Source organism: Rhipicephalus microplus, chromosome 5 (assembly GCF_043290135.1).
Source record: "Rhipicephalus microplus isolate Deutch F79 chromosome 5, USDA_Rmic, whole genome shotgun sequence".
NCBI classification, from domain to species: Eukaryota; Metazoa; Arthropoda; class Arachnida; order Ixodida; family Ixodidae; genus Rhipicephalus; species Rhipicephalus microplus.
In genome coordinates this window covers 419183-440253 of record NC_134704.1, presented here as the reverse complement: position 1 = coordinate 440253, position 21071 = coordinate 419183, and the positions used below count along the sequence as shown (strand labels likewise).

General features: G+C 46.9%; 1 protein-coding gene across 1 annotated transcript in view; it reads right to left on the bottom strand.

Annotated features, from left to right (window-relative positions):
* Positions 1–815: 815 nt before the first annotated feature.
* LOC119175127 (UDP-galactose translocator) overlaps positions 816–21071 on the bottom strand; it is a 149056-nt gene continuing 128800 nt past the window's right edge. Inside the window, exon 4 of the mRNA XM_075894693.1 lies at positions 816–1823. Within this exon, the coding sequence (XP_075750808.1) occupies positions 1176–1823 (648 nt within the window). The 3' untranslated portion in view covers positions 816–1175. The remainder of the gene's footprint in view (positions 1824–21071) is intronic.

The following is a 21071-nucleotide window of genomic DNA, read 5'->3' as shown; positions in this document are numbered from 1 at the left end:
CGGCACCTCAAGCGACGACAGGCTTTTCTCCATTCTTTTTACTTTATGGTCGAGAACCATCATCTCCAATTGACACCATTCTCCCCTACCGACCCGACTCATCCGAAGGCACACCAGTTTCCGAAGCTGCGCGGTATGCAGAAGAATGTCGGCAATTAGCTCGCACCCTTACAACACAAGAACAAGGGCTACAGAAATTTCGTCACGACGATGGACGGTCCAACTACCAATTTTCGCCCAACTCTCTTGTTTGGCTGTGGGTGCCCCCCAGTGCTGCTCCTGGTACCTCTACAAAGTTTGTCAGCAGGTACCATGGACCTTATCGCGTCATAGAACAAACTTCCGCTGTTAACTACCTCATCGAACCCCTCACGGCCACTGTGGACCTGCGTCGCCGAGGCCGCGAAATCGTACATGTGAATCGCCTCAAACCATATCACGAACCACTTGTCCTCACGACGCCTTAGAACACTTACTTGGCACCATCTTCAGCGAGGGGGAAATATGTAATGATGAATGTAGTGGGTCATGCAAATCTCGGCACACACACTGTTAGTGCTAAGCACGAGACGCTCAGCCCGGACTGTCGCTGATTTCGCTAGCTAGGCCTACGCTCCTACCTGGTCTCGGATAACAGTTTTGACTGTCTCCGTTCTATATTATAGCTCCAAGGCTTTTTCTCCGAGCAACAATTTACTCAACCATAAACTTGCATTACAGTGCCCTAAAACAGAAGTACAATTCAGTGAGTTTGTATTATTCATAATGTGATCAGAAGCACCTTCTTTCTAGTGTGTAAAAAAACTAAAGAAGAGTCAGCTTTTCCCTTGATTTTATTGAATCACAACCGAAGGGCATTAGAAAATGGCAAAATTACTTGCATAACACCATGTACATATGCACAATAATTGAATGAGTGCTAAACAGCATTGCATCTAGAAAACCACAGTGCAGACAGAACAACGTAACTGCAACATTTGCTTGAATATCACGCTCATGCTGAACTGTCATTTGAGTGAGCAAATAAGAAGCTTTTGGCTTGTGCACAGCATTGTGCACAGCAGTTAAGAAACTGTATATGAGTGCAGCGCATGTCCTGGTGCACATCTGACTGCGTGCTCAACAATGTAAGCACGCCTGCCATACATGCAATACAATTTGTTTCAGCAGCATGCTCAAACTTTGCGTGATGCAATACGCAGTTGTGCTGTGCTTGCGTTGGGTCGACTGTAGAGAAAGATCGACCCCATGACAAGCAATGCACCAGCCACAAACTGCCAGCTGAGATGAAATTCAAAGGCATACACTGATACTGCACATGAAAGCACAATGGCAAGCGAAGTGGCAAATCCCTTGAGTATGTTGTCAGCATACTTAACAACAACTGCAACTAGCAGCCCGCCAAGGGCTTGTAAAAGAATGACAATCCAGATTAGTGTACTGTAGCCATAAAAGAATCCTTTGTCACGAACTTCAGCATAATCATTGGCAAGTGTTGTGAGCAAGCCGAAGGGGACTGCAAAAGTACTCAGTTGGACATTTCGCATCCACACAGAAACATCACTGCCTTTAAGGATCTTTTCGAAGTATACACCTGCGAATCCAGACAGGCAGCAAGCTGCCAGGATGGCCAGAAAGCCAACCAGGGGCTGCTGCACATGGCCCTCCACTGTTTTGGGATGAACACCAATCTGTGCCAGTTGAACAAGTGCAACACCCACAAACAGCACCAGCAGTGCCACCCACTGGACACCTGCAAGCTTCTTGTTGAGCAGTGCCAGTGAGAAAAGGGCAGTAGTAATGATCTTCAGTTGGTAGGTGACCTGCAGAGAAAAAAAATTTACACAATTCCATTACGTGAAGTTACAGTAGAAAAAGATTAGCACAAGTTATTTCAAAAAGACTTACTTTTGAAGCGAGTTAGTGCTTAGGTATACTTGACTGTGACACAAAATACATTTCACGAAAAGGGGGAAGAACAGAAGAAAGTGAAGCGTCAGCATATGGTTCATGAAGACACAACATAAGGAACAACGCTCTATATCTAAAGATTCCACAACATGAAGGAACAAAGTTGGCTTTTCATTTTCTTCTCCCCCTATTTCATGAAATGTATTTTGTGCCACAGTCAAGCATACCTAAGTTACTAGCACAAGTGAATGATGATGGGTAATACTCCTGACACACTGGCACCCACGAATGCAGTTTAACTCCCTCATCTTTACAACAAGGGAGATTCAGTCCGTGTCACACGGCCACCCTTACACAAACGAAGGTAAACGAAGCATTTTGCAAAGGAAGCTTGGTGACCTCCCTTTGCAGCGAAATGAGGTACTCTTGTCCCCAGTAGTCTGCAGGTCAGAAAAAATTTCACGCATTAAATTGTCGCAGTGAAAACAATAAAACATTTGGGCAATATTAAGCGTTCTTTCATTGTAGTACTCATTCATAAAGTGTGTTTTACACACACACACACACACACACGTACGTGTGTGTGTGTGCATGCATGCGTGCGTGTGTGTGTGTGTGAGAAACAATAGACTCGTTTCAATTGAAACCTGAAGGGATCAGGAAAATGTGTTTCCTTTAAGAGGAGTTTCGTTTATTGAGAGATAAACAGGGGTGTGTGTGTGTGTATATATCCCTATATATATGCATACATAGAGATGTCGAAATCGACATATTGATGTCGATTTTTCTCTGGACTCTCTCGTGCTACTGTGGCTGCCATCCCGTCGTGTCGGCCTGTGCGAGAAACTTTTATCGCAATACGTTGGGCCTTACCGAGTTCTGCGCCAAGTCACACCTGTCACCTATGAAATTTCTCCTACTACAAACCCCACTGTTACATCCAGAAGTGACATTGTGCATGTTTCTCGCCTGAAGCTCTATCACAGTGACCCGTTCGTCTAATAACAGCAGGCACCGGGACGGTGCTTTGCCGCCCTGAGTAATTTCACGGGTATGGAAAGGTACCACAGGCACGGGCGCAGAAATGACGCAGAAGGGATGAAGACGACAATGTTATTGTGGGGCCGTGTCTGGACTGCCCTGTTGTTCCGCATCCTTGCACACTGTGTGCAGTGTTAGCCCAACCGGCGTTAACTTATTAAATACTCCCCTTTACATATTTTTGGTGGAGGTGCGGGGTAACATTCCGACTCTGTATCTCCGTAGCGGACGTCAGCTTCGTCCAGCCACGATGCCTGAAGGCAGTGCGCCGTCCGTTCAGTCTATGCCTGCTTTGTCACCTGTGTTCCCTTCCCATCTTCTCGATCCAGGTACATTTTGCGGCACCGACACAACTGACGTTGATGAGTGGCTCACCTTATACGAGCGCGTCAGCAAGCAATACAGGTGGGATGAGACGCTTATGGTGGCCATTATCATCTTTTACCTGCGAGGTACTGCACGCGCTTCGTACGAGACGCACGAGGAAGACCTGACGAGTTGGGACATGTGTAAGCAGAAGCTTCGTGACTTGTTTGGACGGTCAGCTGCTTGAAAAATGGCAGCCAGGCAGGAACTCGTGTCACGAGTTCTATCTTCCAACAAGTGTTACGTCACCTATATCCAAGACGTGCTCGCCTTGTGTCGGAAGGCCGACAAAAACATGGCTGAACTAGACAAGGTCAGCAATGCGTTGAAGGGCATAGCCGACGATGCCTTCAACATTCTGATACGATATGCAAGAACTGTACCACCATTGACTCAATTGTCAGTGAATGTAGGCGGTTCGAAGAAGCCAAAAGCAGGAGAATCACTCAACGTTTTTCCCGACTCCCGAACACCGCTGCGACTTCTTCCTGCGAGAATCCTGTGGCGCCACGTCCATTGGTGAATCCTCCAAACATCACAAGAATTGTCCGCCAGGAGCTGGAGGCCATGGCTCCTTCCGCTTATCAACCCCCTGTGCCTGACAACTTGTCCCCAATATTTCTTATTCAGGCTGTTGTGTGACAAGAGTCTGCCAACATGGGCGTCTTAGTTCCCCAAAACTCCGGCCACACACCGCAGCTCATAAATCCTAATGCTCACTATCACGCCACCCCACTTGTTGCTGCTGCAGCATCGGTGCCACAGTTCTCATCGCGCTACCGAAATCCATCTGAGTGGCGCACACAAGATGATCGACCGATGTGCTTCTCTTGCCGTCGCGTTGGCCACATTTCCCACCACTGCTGCAACAGGTGGTCGTTCCGGCAACGTTTTCTAGACTACCACTGACAGGGTCGAGGGCAGTATTCGTCACCTCGTTTTGCCGATAACCACCTTCAGGACCTTCCACCTAGCCGTACTACGCAACGCTCCGAACCATCCTACACCGATTTCGTCGGCCAGGGAACTTTGTCCAGCCACTCGCCGTCGCCTCAGGGTCACCAGCCGCGCTCCTATCAACGCCGTCGCTCCCTGTCACCAGTGTATTCTGGGCAGTTCTCGGGAAACTAACAGATGCAACTCCTGGAGGTGGCGCTGCATTGACAACTCAGACCGAAAAACCTCTACCGACTACTAATTCCAGACGAAATTTACTTGGTGTTCTTATCGATGGCCTGACCGTTACAGCTTTAATAGACACAGGTGCCCACATATCCGTTATAAGTTCACGTCTTCGATCCCGCCTGAAAAAGACTATGCGAGTAGCCGACAGCAGCCGAACATCAGTTCTTGGTATGTGCACTGCCCCCGTCACTGTTGTTGGCCTTCACACTTTAGTCCTCTTCGCTATTCTAGACACTTGCCCACACGACGTGATTCTCGGCATTGACTTCCTGACCGCGCATTCAGCCCTCATCGATTGTTCAACCGGCACTTTACAGCTAGAGTTGCCTTTGTACTCTGATGTCCCTCTTCCAGCTCGCACACGGCTATGGTCCCTGGAGTGTCTTCGATTTCCGCCTAAGGCCGCTGTGTACCTTTCTATGTCGCTGTTCCCACCTGTTCCTGATGGCGACTACTTGGCAGTTCCACTCATTGACCTGACCCTTTCTCGAAACATCATACTTCCTCATACAATAGTGAAGATTAGTGAAACAAGACGCTTCTCCCTGTCCTCAACTTCTCCGTGTCGACCCAGGTCATTCTTCAAGGTATTGCCTTAGCAGAACTTTCCACTCTGGAGCAATGTAGAATTTCATCTCTCACTCCTGACATCAAGACCCTAGCCGAACCTGTCACAGCCGCACACAATAGAGCTTTCTTCGACAAAATGATATCAAACGACCTGTCGCCGTCCCAAGTTGAAGCGCTCCGTGGTCTTCTATTTTCTTACCTCAACATTTTTTATATCGACAACCGTTCCTTGGTCCGCACGAGCATCGAAGCCCACCGTATCGATACTGGCGACGCCAGTCCCCTTTATAAGCGTCTTTACCTTGTGTCTCATTCAGAGCGCCAAATAATGCAGAAGGAGGTACAGAAAATGCTTGACAAAGACATCATAAAGCCTTCAACCAGTCCTTGGGCATCACCTGTTGTGCTTGTTAAAAAGAAGGACAACACCTGGCGGTTCTGCGTCGACTATCGCCATCTCAATCGAATAACCAAGAAGGATGTCTATCCTCTACCTCGAATTGATGATGCGCTTGACTGCCTTCATGATGCCAAGTATGTTTCTTCCCTAAACCTATGATCTGGATATTGGCAAATTTCAGTCGATGACCACGACCGCAAGAAGACGGCATTCATAACACCCGACGGGCTTTATCAGATTAAAGTCATGCCTTTTGGGTTGTGCAATGCGCCAGCAACTTTTGAACGCTTGATAGACTCCCTCCTTCGCGGTTTTAAATGGTCGACGTGCCTGTGCTATATAGACGATGTCATCGTTTTCTCGCCAACCTTCGAAAGCCATCTCCTACGTCTGTCGGCCATTCTTGACGTTTTTCGCTCTGCTGGCCTCCAGCTTAATGCGTCTAAGTGCACCTTTGGGCGCCGTCAGATAAAGCTACTTGGTTACCTTGTTGAAACTACTGATGTACAACCCAATCCTGATAAAGTCCGCGCGGTGAGCGAGTTGCCGGTTCCCCGTTCCACGCAATAAGCCCGCAGATTTTTCGTACTCTGTTCATATTTCCGCCGTTTTGTCAGCAACTTTGTGGAAATTGCTCGGCCTCTCACGAATCTCCTCAGAAAGAATGTGGCTTTTTCCTGGCGTGAAGACCGAGAACATTCCTTTGCGTCGTTAGTTTCTGCCCTCACATCACCACCTTTGTTGGCTCATTTTGACCCAGCTGCTCGAACGGAGCTTCGCACCGAGGCAAGTGGCCATGACATAGGGGCAATACTCGCACAAATGCAGAACGGCACAAACTGTGTCATAGCATACGCTAGCCGCCTACTTTCTCGGTCGGAAAGGAACTATTCAATTACTGAGCGAGAGTGCCTGGCTCTCATCTGGGCTATCGCAAAATTTCGTCCGTACCTATATGGACGCACGTTCGCAGTCATCACAGACCATCATGCGCTCTGCTGGCTGTCAACCCTTAAGGATCCTACAGGAAGACTCGAGCGATGGGCATTGCGATTGCAGGAGTACACGTTCTCTGTAGTGTACAAGTCAGGCAAGCTTCACAGCGATGCCGACTGCTTATCTCGACACCCTAATGATCCACCCGACTCCTCTGAGTTGGAAGCTGATGCCAACATCTTAGCCATATCCATCGCTGCTATCGATGATTGACCGTCTTCCATCCGGCCATAAAGACCCTTCACTGAGCCTATTTTTTCTTCGAGACAACGTTTTGTACCGCCGCAACTTACAGCACGATGGCGCGGAACTTTTGCTGGTCGTCCCACGTCATCTGTGCAAGGACATCTTGCAAGAACTTCACAACGCCCCAAATGCCGGGCATTTAGTAGTCTCCAGAACCTATGACCGCGTCCGCCGACGGGTATTCTGGAAGGGACTTTATCGCTCCGTTCGCCGCTACGTTGCAGCATGTGACCTGTGCCAGCGTCGGAAGAAGCCTATGTCTCTCCCTGCCTTCAACCTATTGAAGCCTCAGCCGAGCCGTTTCATCGCGTGGGTTTGGATTTGTTAGGTCCCTTCCGAAAATCGGCAACGGAAAACAATTGAATAGCAGTAGCTATGGATTATGCCACTCGGTATGCAATTACTCGAGCGCTACCGACCAGCTCCGCAACGGACGTCGCAGATTTCCTACTCTATAACATTAACCTTCAGCATGGCGCTCCTTCTCACCTACTCACGAACCGTGGCCGCTGCTTCCTGTCTCTTGTGGTTGACGACCTCCTTAGATCCTGAGCTATGCGGCACAACTTTAAGACTTCTTACCATCCTCAGACTAACGGACTTGCTGAACGCCTCAACCGCACACTGACGGACACGCTTGCTATGTATGTTTCTGATGACCACACCGATTGGGACACTGCCCTTCCGTTCGTAACCTTTGCCTACAACTTGTCACGTCATGAAACTGCCGGCTACTCACCATTTTATCTTCTCGTTGGCCGTCAACCCTTACTACCTTTCGATACCCTGCTTGCACATGACCTTCCGTCCACCACTTCGTACGCACAAGCTGCCATCTCCCGTGCTCTGATCGCATGTACAGTAGCCCGGACCAGGTTCTCATCATCCCAGAGAGCACAAAAGTCGCTCTACGACAGCCGACATAGGGATGTCGATTTTTCCCTGGGCTCTCTCGAGCTACTGGGGCTGCCATCCCGTCATGTCGGCCTGTGCGAGAAACTTTTATCGCAATACGTTGGGCCTTGCCGAGTTCTGCGCCAAGTCACACCTGTCACCTATGAAATTTCAACTACTACGAACCCCACTGTTACATCCAGAAGTGACATTGTGCATGTTTCTCGCCTGAAGCCCTATCACAGTGACCCGTTCGTCTAATAACAGCAGGCACCGGGACGGTTCTTTGCTGCCCGGGGTAATGTCATGGGTATGCAAAGGTACCTCAGGCACAGGTGCAGAAATGACGCAGAAGGGATGAAGACGACGATGTTGTTGTGGGGCCGCGTCTGGACTGCCCTGTTGTCCTGCATACTTGCACACTGTGTGCAGTGTTAGCCCAACCGGCGTTAATATATATATATATATATATATATATATATATATATATATATATATATATATATATATATATATATATATATATATATATATATATATATATATAATAACTTCCCCCATACATTCCTTGGCATTACTGTCTGTTAGATCTCATTAATATTGTGTCAAAAACACGGAAAAACGAGCCCTTAGGTATACACTTCTTTCCCTTATATATATATATATATATATATATATATATATATATATATATATATATATATATATATATATATATATATATATATATATATATATATATATATATATATATATACGTACATACACACGCCCGCCAGAGTGCAGCTACTACCCGCAACGACATTCTCCACATCGTGCCTCCTGAGCAAAGGTGGGTGCCAGGGCAGTTTTGACTGGCGGTGAAAGGCTCTGCTCACGAGGCACGGTGTGGGAACAGATACTACAAGTTCAAAAAGCTATTTCACTGCATTTATTTTGTTTAATTAGCTGAAATTCAGGGCTTTTGATACTAAGAGCCAAAAGAACAGCACAGATATGAACCAAAAGTAAGAGAACTGGCAAAATCATTGTAAATGTTTTCTTTTCAGCACATACATATTTAAAATTTTGAAACTTAGGAGAGATTAGGGGCACTTATCTCAAGTCGTGTACAGTGTATTGATTTCTGGAGTTTCACGTATATTGTAACTACAATATGAAGGTGGGGCCTGCCGCAGCAGACTGCTGCAGAAGTTTCGACCTTCCGGGATTTTTTCACATGCAGACATCGTTCAGCATCCGCCAATGTGCGAGCACCGCGGTTATGATTACGGCGCTTGAGCACATGAACATGCATTTATGTAGGGTCAGTATCAGAGAACTGTGTAACCGCAATCTGTGGCTGTTTTGAATGTATGTTTATTTCTTCCCCAAATGTGCAGCACAGCTTTGACTTTCTTTTTCTTCACACCATATAAGGTTGCACATATTTTACAAGATTCATTGCGGTAAGACCCTGAAACGCCAGTGGATTTTTACTTCGCAGCAGTAGGGGCAGCGCAAGCAAGCCGTGTTAAGCACGCTCTGTATTTCTTCTACAGGTACTAGCCCACTAGCGCAAATCACCGAAACAAGAAAAGGCAGTGCTTATGAAGCAGGAAGCTGACGACGACACACCCACTAGGGGATCAGTCCAGATATCGCTACAAAAGGCCCTCAAACATCACTGGATTTTCATTTGGCAGCAGCGGGGGCAGCACTAGCAAGTCGTGTTAAGCATGCTTTGTATTTCTTCTACAAGTTAGCATCTTTTTTTCTTTGTTAGTTTCACGAAACTTTTCTTGTTTGCTGCCTTTTCTCGCTGCTACATAGTGTGACCATGAGCGTAAAAGATTTCTTCTGTTTGCATTTTGTAAATCATAAACGATGCCTGAAGATTTTCGAGAACAAATCAGGAAGGAAATGCACGATTTCAAAACAAAATTGGTATGCGAACTCAGGGCAGGAATTCATAAATTCCGAAGAAGTTTGAAATTCATAAATATTAAAATTGAAAAAAAAAAAGAAAAGAACTTCTCAGAGAAAATAAGGAGCTGAAGAAAGCAGATGCAAAACTAGCTGCAGACTATTATATGCTGAAAAAGCAGAGCTCTGAACATGAACAGCGGCTCACAGCTTCAGAACAGTACTCACGAAACCAAAACACCAAAATAAAAGGCATGCCCTAATCGAGCAATGAAAAGCTTCTCGAAACTCTTCACCATGTTGAAAAACTTTTGAGTGTTCCTACTGATGGAAGCTACGTCGAAGTGTGCAACCGCACTGTCTCAAAAAATATAAAAGAACTCCGAACATTGTTGTACAATTCAAAAGCCACTCTAAGTGGGACATAGTTCTTCTAAAGGCAAAGAAACTGCGCATAACAAGTGATGACTTCGATCACTCACCGGGGACACGCCCGTGTTCATAAACGAGCACCTAAACCCAGCCATAAAGCAACTTCTTGGTATGGCTATTGCCAAAAAGAAAGCTAAGAACTGGCATTTTGTGTAGACGAGTAATAAAAATATTCTTGCCAGAAAAGAGGAATCTGCTCCAGTAGTGCGCATACGCACTGGGCAACACATCGAAAAGATAGTGTGATCAACATCACCTTTTTCTTCGAGGTTATCTCTCGTTCAAGATGGCTAAGTCAGCCCATGACGTCAATCAGTTCTTTAAATCCCATGCAGGTATCTCGCTCACATGTTTCATTTAAACATTTGTTCGGCAAGGCACAAAGAGGACAAATTCTCAGTCCTTTTAGATGCTATAGACTTTCACTTTGGCGTAATAATGTTAACAGAGACCTGGTATGACACAAACAGCAGCATATACGAGCGTAACGGGTATCGCAGTTTCTTCATAAATAGAGCTACACGTCAAGGCGGTGGCATGGCTTTTTCAGTAAAAAATTAACTCAAATCTGAAATTCTTGTGGCAATCTCTAGCATTACAAGCGACATTGAGTGCTTATGTGAAGCATACCACCAACAAGTTTTCTGTGTTACATACAGACCATTACACAAAAATTCGGCTTGTTTCATCGATCATTTAGATAAGGTTCGAAGATATACCAATGACAATAGATACGAACTGAGGTGATATCAACATAGATCTACTGCAACTTTTCCATAATCGAGCAGCCCTTCTCAGTACTGTTGAATCAAATGGATATGCGCTTTTAGGAAGTACTGCGACGCGCATCACTCCTTGCACAGCATCTTTGCTTTAGATGTTTATCATAAACTAGAGCCCAGAAAACGTGGTATCTGGAGCCTTGAGCTCCGGTATCAGTGACCACTTTCCTGTTTGTAATTGTCGCAAAATGAAAACCAACTGCCGCTTCTCAGAAACGTTAATTGAACCACCGGTGAACGACCCATGGCAAAAAGGCACGAAAGGAGCAACCTAGGGAGGATGCGTTTGCGAGGTGCAACAGCAGCGGCCCTTTTCAAAAGAGACAAGTGGTCCAGAAATACGGGGAAAGCGTTTCTAACGTCGGCTCGCCTTTACGACCTACACGACTACCATGGAAGAAAGACTTAAAGCTGCAGGAACCGACAGTGTTAGCTACCTGAGTTGCTGGAAAACCTTGCACATACAGGGTGCAGAGGAAACTCTTTTACTGCAATTATATAGACACTCTCCGCTGGAATTTGCCACTGGTGTCGCCATCACTCACCGTATATGTATACGTATGTATATATATATGCAAACGCAAGAAAAAAAATAATTGAGGAAAAGACTTTGGTGTGCGGAATCAAGCGTGAAACCTCTGCATCGTGAATGCGAGGCGTTAACCAGCGAGCCACAGAGGAGTACCTCCTTCAACATTCAAATGGCAAGCTATTTATATCTACCACTTATCGCTGTTGACGAGCATCTAGGGGGGAACTATAATGTTTTCAGCATTACCAGCAAAATGGCGCAATGAGCACGCGTCACCACATTGCCACGACGCAGCGCCGTGAGCTCTCATCTCCCATGCGTACTTTGCCCGCGGAAAGGAGGGTGGGTGGACGCTTCCTCGCGCGCCCTTTTCTCATGGTGGGGAGGATCGTACGTCTTGGCTTTCTCTGCAACGATTCTGTTATAGTTACCGGGTGCACAAAGGTCACTGCCATCATTGCACAGTCTTGGTTTGCGAAAAGGGCGTGCTTTTCAGACACAGCGAAGTCACAACTGAGACGCTTATTCACGTTCATCTGTACCTGTGAGTACGTTACATGCGTCATTTGTGCGTGAGAAAAGCGAGGCCCGTTTCGATCTGCTTGCCGTTCTATTCTGCACCTGACCTTCCAATTTGTTGCTATTGCGTTCATTGCTTCGCTTTCGCAGCAAAGCTGTGACTTTTTGACTATATGAATACTTTTGTTTCTCTGCATGTTTTTTTTTACTTTCCCTTTCCCTCTTGACAAGCATGGTGTACATACTGTAGAATAATAATCTTCGTGATACGTTCGTACTAAAAAACATGTTGACTCTCTGTTGTAGTCCTTTAAAGAAAGTTTTTTTGCCTCCCTGCTATTTCGCTATAACATTTCTGTGACAGGTTCAGTAAATAAAGCCAGTCGAGCTAGCTGTGAAACGTTAATCTCTCACGAGAAAAGGAAGTGAGCGTTTGATTTGCAAAAAAGAAATCATACTTTCACAAACACACAAAAAAAACCACAAAAAGGAAAATACTAAGATCAGAAAAATGTTAACTAACTAGCACTGTCAGTTTCGTTAGCGAGCGGAAACCTCTAAGAGTCTAAACAGTCCTTTTCGTTAAAGTCCTCGTGTTTGAGTCCGGACGCGAGAGAAGACGGATACGGCTCACCAGCGGTTCACGCCCTTCAATAGTCCATTGGGGAAGCTGCCGTGGTGAGAGTGCATAAGCTCGGGCCCGTAGCCCGACGGCTTGCTCCCGCTCCCGGTAGACGTCATCTGCTGCGCTGTCTTCCGCTCGAACATCAGACCAAGGTCTTGCCAAGGATTCGCCAATAGCCGCTGCGGTTGAACGGTCACCAGGACCCCGTGGAAACAGTCGCCCGCTAGGTGGATGCCCTGACGCCCAGGAGGTACTCGCACCCGACGAGGTCGCACGCCGCACCCTAGCCTTCTTCTTCCAAGCACGAGCCCGAATCTCCTCTTCCTCTTTCTTCGATGCCCTGGCTCTGGATTTTTCTCCCATTCCCTTGAATTTTCTTCTTTTTCCAATCGCCAGTGTTCGCCGCACTGGCGCAATACGCCATCTTGCACACATTGTCAGTAGTTCATCTTACGCGCCAAATTTGAAAGTCACTTGACTCGCGCACTTCACTCACAACAAGAGTCCCCCCTTTGAAAAGTTTCTTTTGCGAAGAAAAATAAACTGCAGTTCAGTGCGCGAGAAGTCACCACGCGTCGTCCATTCACAAGATGTCCTTAACAAACAAACAACTTGAAGTAGTCGCTTGTCTCGAGAAAACGTAAAAATTCACAACCGGCTCATATAATCTGCGCCGACATTTTCAGAGCCTCTAATGTGCTCGACTCGGAATGAATATTCTTGTAACGCGAGGCTCCACCGTAATACCCTACGGTTCAGGTGTTTTGCCCTTAAGAGATACTGCAGTGGTTGGTGATCGGTCTGTACGACAAATGACGTTCCGTACAGAAAAACATGATACTTTTCTATCGCCCAGACCAACGCTAAGCATTCCCTCTCGATTGCTGAGTATCTCTTTTCGCGAGGCTGAAGTTGACGACTGGCATATGACAAAGGGTGGAGGATGCCATCATGCTCTTGCATAAGGATAGCGCCTATACAAGAATCAGAGGCGTCAGACCGAAGCACGAATTCTCTTTTCAGATCGGGTGCTTTGACGATTGGCCCAGAAGACAAAGCCCTTTTGAGTGATTCAAACGCTTCTTCTCTATCCGTGGTCCACGTAATCTTGTTTTTCTCCATCTTCCTCGTCATCTCAGTAAGCGGCTGTGCTTTCTCGGCGTACCGAGGTATCAGGTCACGGTAATAGCCAGCCAGTCCAAGGAATGACCGGAGTTGCTTCTTTGTTTCAGGCTTAGAAGCACAGGTGATCTTCTGTATCGTGCTTTCGACTGGCCGTATGTTGCCATCTCCCAATCGATGTCCCAAAAAGGTGACTGTGCTCATAGCCACTTCACATTTCTGTGGCTTGATCCTTAGTCCGGCTTGTCGTATCCTGGCAAAAAATTGCTTCAAAGTTGTTAGATGTTCTTCCCACGTAGTGGTAGCCACCAGTACGTCGTCTATGTAATGAACGACGTTGGGTATTCCAAGCAATAACTTTCTCATCAGACGAGTGAAGACCGCGGATGCGGTCTTGATGCCAAAAGGCATATACAGGAAATGATAATGCCCTGATTGGCTTGAAAAGGCGGTCTTTTGCTGCGAGTCTTTTGCGAGAGGAACCTGCCAATATCCTTTAGTTAAATCAAACTTCGAGAACCATTTCTTTGTTCCCACTTCGGCAAACAAGTGATCAGTTCTGGGTATAGGTTCTGCATCAGATACCAGAACATTGTTTATACGGCGAAAGTCTATACAGGCCCTGTAGCCATTGTCTGGCTTTTTGACTAGTACCAAAGGAGAATTATATGGTGACTCTGAGGGTTCTATAATGCCAAGTTGCAACATGTCTTGCACTTCCTTTTCAACGACTTCCTTCATAGAGAATGGCAATGGGTATTGTGGGGTGTTAACTGGTTCTGAACTGGTCGTTTGTAACCGACACTCCACAAGGTTTGTTTTACCTGGGATCTCCGAGAATACGTCTTCGTAGGTACTTAAGATGTCCCGTATCTCCACCCGCTGTCGCTCCCCGATTTCATCTCCAAGCTTTATGGAGTCAATACCGCAGCTACCCTGTACTTTGAAAGTTGGTAGTGGTTTCTCAGACTCCTCTTCCTCCAGAACGACAAAAGAGGATGTCTGAGGAAGCTGTTCTTCACGGCGTTCTTCATACTTTTTCAGCATGTTTATGTGGAAAAGTTTTTTGCTGTGTCCAAGGTCCAGCCAGTAGTCATAGTCGTTTTTCTTTTCTATGACTGGAAACGGCCCTTTCCAATGCATCAATAACTTGTTGTTGCTTGTGGGAAGCAAGATCAATGCACGGTCACCAGCTTTCAGGTCCCGTTGCTTGCTGTGGCGGTCGTAATACCTTTTCTGCGACACCTGTGCTCGGCTCAGGTTTTGTCGTACCAGCTCTAGTGTCTTCTCAATTCGCTCTCTTAAATCCAGGACATATCCGTACGTCGTCTTAAGTTCTTCGTTCTCCTGATCATGAGTCCATAGCTCTTTCAGGATGCTCAGAGGTCCTCGAATATGTCGGCCATAAATAAGTTCAAATGGTGAGAACCCGGAGCTTGCTTGTGGGGCTTCACGATAAGCAAACAAAAGAGGTGCTAGCAAGCGATCCCAACATTTAGGCTGTTCTTGAACCATTTTGCGGAGCATTTGCTTGAGTGTTCCATTAAACCTCTCTACCATCCCGTTGCACATAGGATGGTATGGAGTGCAGCTAAGATGCTTGACTGCCAGTAGTTCATTCACCTCCTTCATTAGATCTGAGGTAAAGCACGATGCCTGATCAGCCAAGACTTCTCGTGGAAAACCAATGCGAGAAAACATCTCGACAAGTCCCTCGGCCACTGTAGCTGAGTCAATTGCTGTCAAAGGCACCGCATCAGGGTAGCGAGTGGCGAAATCCACAAGAGTCAAAATATACCGATGGCCTTTTGCCGAGACTGGAGTTATCGGTCCAATGATGTCGACCGCCACACGTTCAAAAGGGGTGTCGATCAACGGCATACGCCCTAGAGGCACCTTGCCCACCTTGCCTTTCGGTAAAGTCCTTTGACAGGCGTCACATGATCGGACATATCTGCGGATATCTTCTTGTACCCCGGGCCAGTAGAAGGCGTCCAGAACTCGATCTATTGTTTTTTTTACACCCTGATGACCTGACATGACATTTTCATGAGCCAAACGTAACACTTGGCCTCTCAGGGACTTCGGGACTATGGCTTGTTCAATGATCTTACCAGGGGACAGGAAGTATTGTCGGTAAAGAATACCATTCTTGGCTACGAAAGAAAAAGATGTCGAGCCCTTTCTAACAAACTTCTTACCCACTCTGGCTCTGCAGATGTCAAGTGTCTGGTCTTTTTCTTGTTCTTCGCGAAACATTTTGCGAGACATCTGGCCAGGGAGCCCAACAGAGATGGCCCTTCGCGAACTATTGAGACGTGCGGCACCAACCAGTTGAGAATTTGGGTGGTTACCTTCGTCCGCAGAATGAACTTTTTTCTTAATGAATTGATCTTGAGAAAGTTTCCGCGAAACGTCGGGGTCATTGGCGTCACGGGCCCCCGGTACGTTCCCAACTATGACGTCATACAGTGGCGACGGCATACACTTGACGATGGCCATGCCGGAAAAGTATGGAGATCTGATACGTATCTCCGCCTCAGGGGTTACGATGGTGCTGCCATCAGCCAACCACAACGTCGCGGTAGTGCCAGTTAGTGCTTCATCAGGTACTAATGACCGGCGTACTACCAACGTGTTGCTTCCGGTGTCCCTTAGGACTCGAACAATTTGTCCATTCACTTCCCCTGGTAACACTGGCATGGGACGTTTCTTACATTGCGCTTGCGTCTTCACCGTGCCCATAACATTGTCGTCTCGGTCCGAGTCGTCGCCATCAATCATGGATTGTTGTGGACCGGTCTCTTCTTTGGGTAGCATTAAACAAGATGTAGTTGATTTCGAAGTGCCAGTCATTTTCTGACAGCCCTTCACATCATGCCCCCACTTACGGCAGTTTGTACAAAATACTTGTTTAGGTTTACTTCGACAGTCAGAAGCCTTGTGCCCCTTACGGCCACAAACAAAACATTGCATCTCTGCTCTTGGGCTTGAAATCAATTTAGCCTTCCCAGTTGTGTCCTCACTCTTATTCTGAACTATTAATAAGTTCTTCAATCTCTTTGCCTCTATATATATATCAGCTGCCTCTGCCATGGCTTCCAGAGTCTTGCAGTTCTTCTCCCGTAAGAAGAGCGCCAGCTGACTACTGCAGTTCGCCATGAATTGTTCGGCTACAATCAAGTCACAGACTGAATCGAAATTCCTCTCTGTCTGAGACATTTCTATCCACCTGTCAAAGAAACTTTGGAGTCTCGTGGCATACTGTTTTCCAGTTTCGCCGTCTTCAGGCTTGCTTTTCCGGAATTTCTCACGGTAGCCATCAGCCGTGAAGCGAAAACGCTGGAGCAGTGCCAATTTGACTTCGTCGTATGACAGGGAATCGTTCGGTGACAACCGTCCAAATACCTTCAGAGCCTCTCCGCCAAGGCACAAACTAAGAGCCGTGGCCCACTTTTCCCGTGGCCAATCTTGACCTGTCGCCACTCTCTCAAACCTTTTCAGGTAGGCGTCAAGGTCGTCTCTGTCCTCGTTGAAAACGGGTATAAAGTTATGCGGGTTCACTACCATAGGCGCGTTCCTTTGGTTGCCCGTGTCAGCCACCATAGGCTGACCGACACCGGCCTCAGCTACTCTCAGGCGCAGTTGCAGCGTCCTCTCTTCTACTTCCAAGTGTCGCTGGCTTGCTTCTCGGGTTTGGTTCTCCGTTTTTGCTACTTCAAGACGTAGCTGTAAATTGCGGCCTTCCAGCTCCAACTGTTCTTTCTTCGCGTCTCTCTCCGCGGCTCGTTCATCGCGCTCACGCGCTTCTCGTGCGTCAAACCAAGCCTGCAATTCTGCTCCCTCCAACCCCATGCGTTCTGCCAGCGCCATCAACTCTCGCGAGCCCATTTTACTTTTTTAGTTAGCCTTACTCAAATCTACTTTTTAGTGGCAAACACTCACGTCCTGTCGTAGCGGACGCCAATTTGTGACAGGTTCAGTAAATAAAGCCAGTCGAGCTAGCTGTGAAACGTTAATCTCTCACGAGAAAAGGAAGTGAGCGTTTGATTTGCAAAAAAGAAATCATACTTTCACAAACACACAAAAAAAACCACAAAAAGGAAAATACTAAGATCAGAAAAATGTTAACTAACTAGCACTGTCAGTTTCGTTAGCGAGCGGAAACCTCTAAGAGTCTAAACAGTCCTTTTCGTTAAAGTCCTCGTGTTTGAGTCCGGACGCGAGAGAAGACGGATACGGCTCACCAGCGGTTCACGCCCTTCAATAGTCCATTGGGGAAGCTGCCGTGGTGAGAGTGCATAAGCTCGGGCCCGTAGCCCGACGGCTTGCTCCCGCTCCCGGTAGACGTCATCTGCTGCGCTGTCTTCCGCTCGAACATCAGACCAAGGTCTTGCCAAGGATTCGCCAATAGCCGCTGCGGTTGAACGGTCACCAGGACCCCGTGGAAACAGTCGCCCGCTAGGTGGATGCCCTGACGCCCAGGAGGTACTCGCACCCGACGAGGTCGCACGCCGCACCCTAGCCTTCTTCTTCCAAGCACGAGCCCGAATCTCCTCTTCCTCTTTCTTCGATGCCCTGGCTCTGGATTTTTCTCCCATTCCCTTGAATTTTCTTCTTTTTCCAATCGCCAGTGTTCGCCGCACTGGCGCAATACGCCATCTTGCACACATTGTCAGTAGTTCATCTTACGCGCCAAATTTGAAAGTCACTTGACTCGCGCACTTCACTCACAACAATTTCTTGGTGCCGAAATTTGGCATCGAACCAAGGACCTCTAGATGGACTTCAACAGAGTCAAGCGCAAAAAAGCCATGGTCCGAACGTCAACTACTAAGCTTCTCAACGACATCGCTGCCATGGAGGACGATGCATCACAGGGTGAGCTTGAAAATGAACCTTCTCACTCTTAAAGAAAATTCACTCAAAGAACTAGATCAGGAAATTGAGAAAGGCATTAAAGATGGTGAATTAGAAGAGAAAATTGCAAGCTTGCAGAGCTACAAAAAAAAGGAATACGCATAGCAAAGACCAAAGTACAACGCATGCTATGCGAGCTTAGCTGCACTAACACCGCATCAGTGATTGCTTCGCTAGAGCGCACCTCCACTTCCTCAGATCATAGAGAATCCAGCCATAACATGCTCACAAGTGACCCCCACCGTAAAACTGCCAAAATTAGAAATAGCGAAGATCAACGGTGAGCTTCAGCAGTGGCAAGGTTTTTGGAGTTAGTTCGACTCGTTGATAAACTTTTTTAAAAACCACCTCTCCGACGTAAACAAACTCAAGTACGTCAACAGCTACCTCACAGGAAAAGCAGCTGCCACTGTCGCAGGTCTCGATTTGTCTGAAGGAAGCTATAAAGTTGCCCTCTCACTGCTAGGAAAGGTTGAGTCGAAAAGAAGGCATCATAGAGAACTGCATGTCCAGAATGCTCAACATCAGGTCAGTGCGTGATACACAGAACCTTAACTATCTCTACGGCCTTGTTGACGAAGTACAGATGGGTATAAGAAGCCCCACTTCTCACGGCGTAAGTGTCAACACGTACGGAATCTAATCCTGACCATTGTAAAAAAAGCAGTGCCTGCAAACCTTCATTTCATCAAATACTGTGGAAGAGGCTGGAGGCAGTGATCTATGCGCATTTGAGCATTTCCTGAGAATCAAGGTTGAAGCACGGGAAAATATACAGCTGGCCAAAGCACCAAGAGTCATCAGCGCAGAATCGTCTATAGAAAGCCATAAATGCACCTTTAAAGTGGCAAAAATATCTTCAGGTGCAGCATTGCATATCATGACTAAGGAAAGAAAAGGTCTGTTTTGTTTGTCAGAGTGCCACGAAACTGGTAACTGAGATGCAGAGATGTCGGCAGTTGACAAAAGAGAAGTTCTGAAGCGTGAGAACAGATGCTTCCATTGCACAATTAAGGGGCACACGTCAAAAGAGTGCCGTAAGGCCAAATGGCTCTGGTGTACCAACTGTAGCAGAAAACACTTTACGGCTATCTGTGATGCCGATTTCAAAGAACACCGCAACGCTGATGAACATGCATCGTCTCCACCAGTGACTGGACAATCTATGATGTTAAACTCTTCTCTAGCCTCAGAAGAGAATTTTATGTGCACAGAAGGGCATCAGTTTCCTTTTCAGAATGCGTGAGCTTGGACAGAAGGACCACACAAAAGTACACTTGTCAGGCTTCTCCTAGATGGTGGCAGTCAACGAACGTTCATTTACCGCAACCTCTCTGAAAGACTACAGTGGAAGATGCTAGGGTAAAAGGAACTCAGACTCTACGCTTTCGGCGACAAGTCGGATATAAACTGCACCAAGGCGTGTAGGAAAACGAATACGAGTGGAGGCTTTGGAGGTTCCCTGAATCTGCGCAGATACCATGATTACACCTTCAAAGTCAGTTCTACTTGAACTTTTGAAATTTGACTTGCCAGTTGCAGATGTTGCGCAGGGTGATAGAAGTGAAAATATCGACCTTCCAATCGGTGCCGATCATTATTGGGAGTCAGTAACGGGAGCCACCAAGGGTCTAACACCCAAGCTGATGGCAATGGAGACTGTATTCAGAGGGCCACGCCGGCACAAGAATGTCATCAGGAGTGTGCCCCTCTGCTGCTGGCGTAATACGCAGACAGCAAGCAAACCAACAAAAAATATAGACTTAGTTGAGGTCATTCTGGGAGCTCGAACACAATGGCATCAAGAAACATGAACCAGCTAAACACCAAGACGCAGTCCAACGATACTTCAAAGAAACCGCCAAATTTGAGAGTGGTTGGCACACAGTGTCTTTCTTCTGGAGACTTATGGTATATAAACTCGACGACAACTACGAATGCCCCGCGAAGCGTCTTAAGAGCCCAAAAAACGCACCTTTTGAAGGGAAATTTCATGATAGTGAAATATGACACCTGCATCTAAGAATATATAGAAAAGGGTTATGTAGAGCCAGTCGACAAGCATTGCAGCACTTCGGGAATTTCGGTGTGCTATATGCCACATCAAGCAGTTGTGCAATAAGAAAGCCAGACAACGAAAATGAGGGTGGTGTTCGAGACATCATCAAGTGACAAGGATCGCCTCTCACTGAACATTTTGGAAAGTAGTCCGAAACTTAATCCAGAGCTGACCGATTGCTAATCAACTTCCGCACTTATCGAAAAGGCATTTCTTATATGTCAGAAGGCGACCAGATTGCTGTGCAGTTTCTTCGGTATGAAACCACGCCGAAAAAAGGTGACAAACTTTCAGTGGTGGCTACTTACCAGATGACGCGTGTGCCGTTTGGCGCCACATCAAGCCCATTCCTTTTGGCCGCAACATTACAGAACCATCTTGGAGGACTCCTGGAGCAGTATGTTGAGACTGCGAGCATCCTGCGCAATAAGGTTTTTTGCGCAAGCACATTTCTTGCGATGCACCGTATGCCCAAAGGCATACGGTGCTGTCGCATATGTTGCATGCAAGTCTCTTCAGGGAACAATCACTATAAGCCTAATTATGGCCAAATAAAAAGCAGCCTC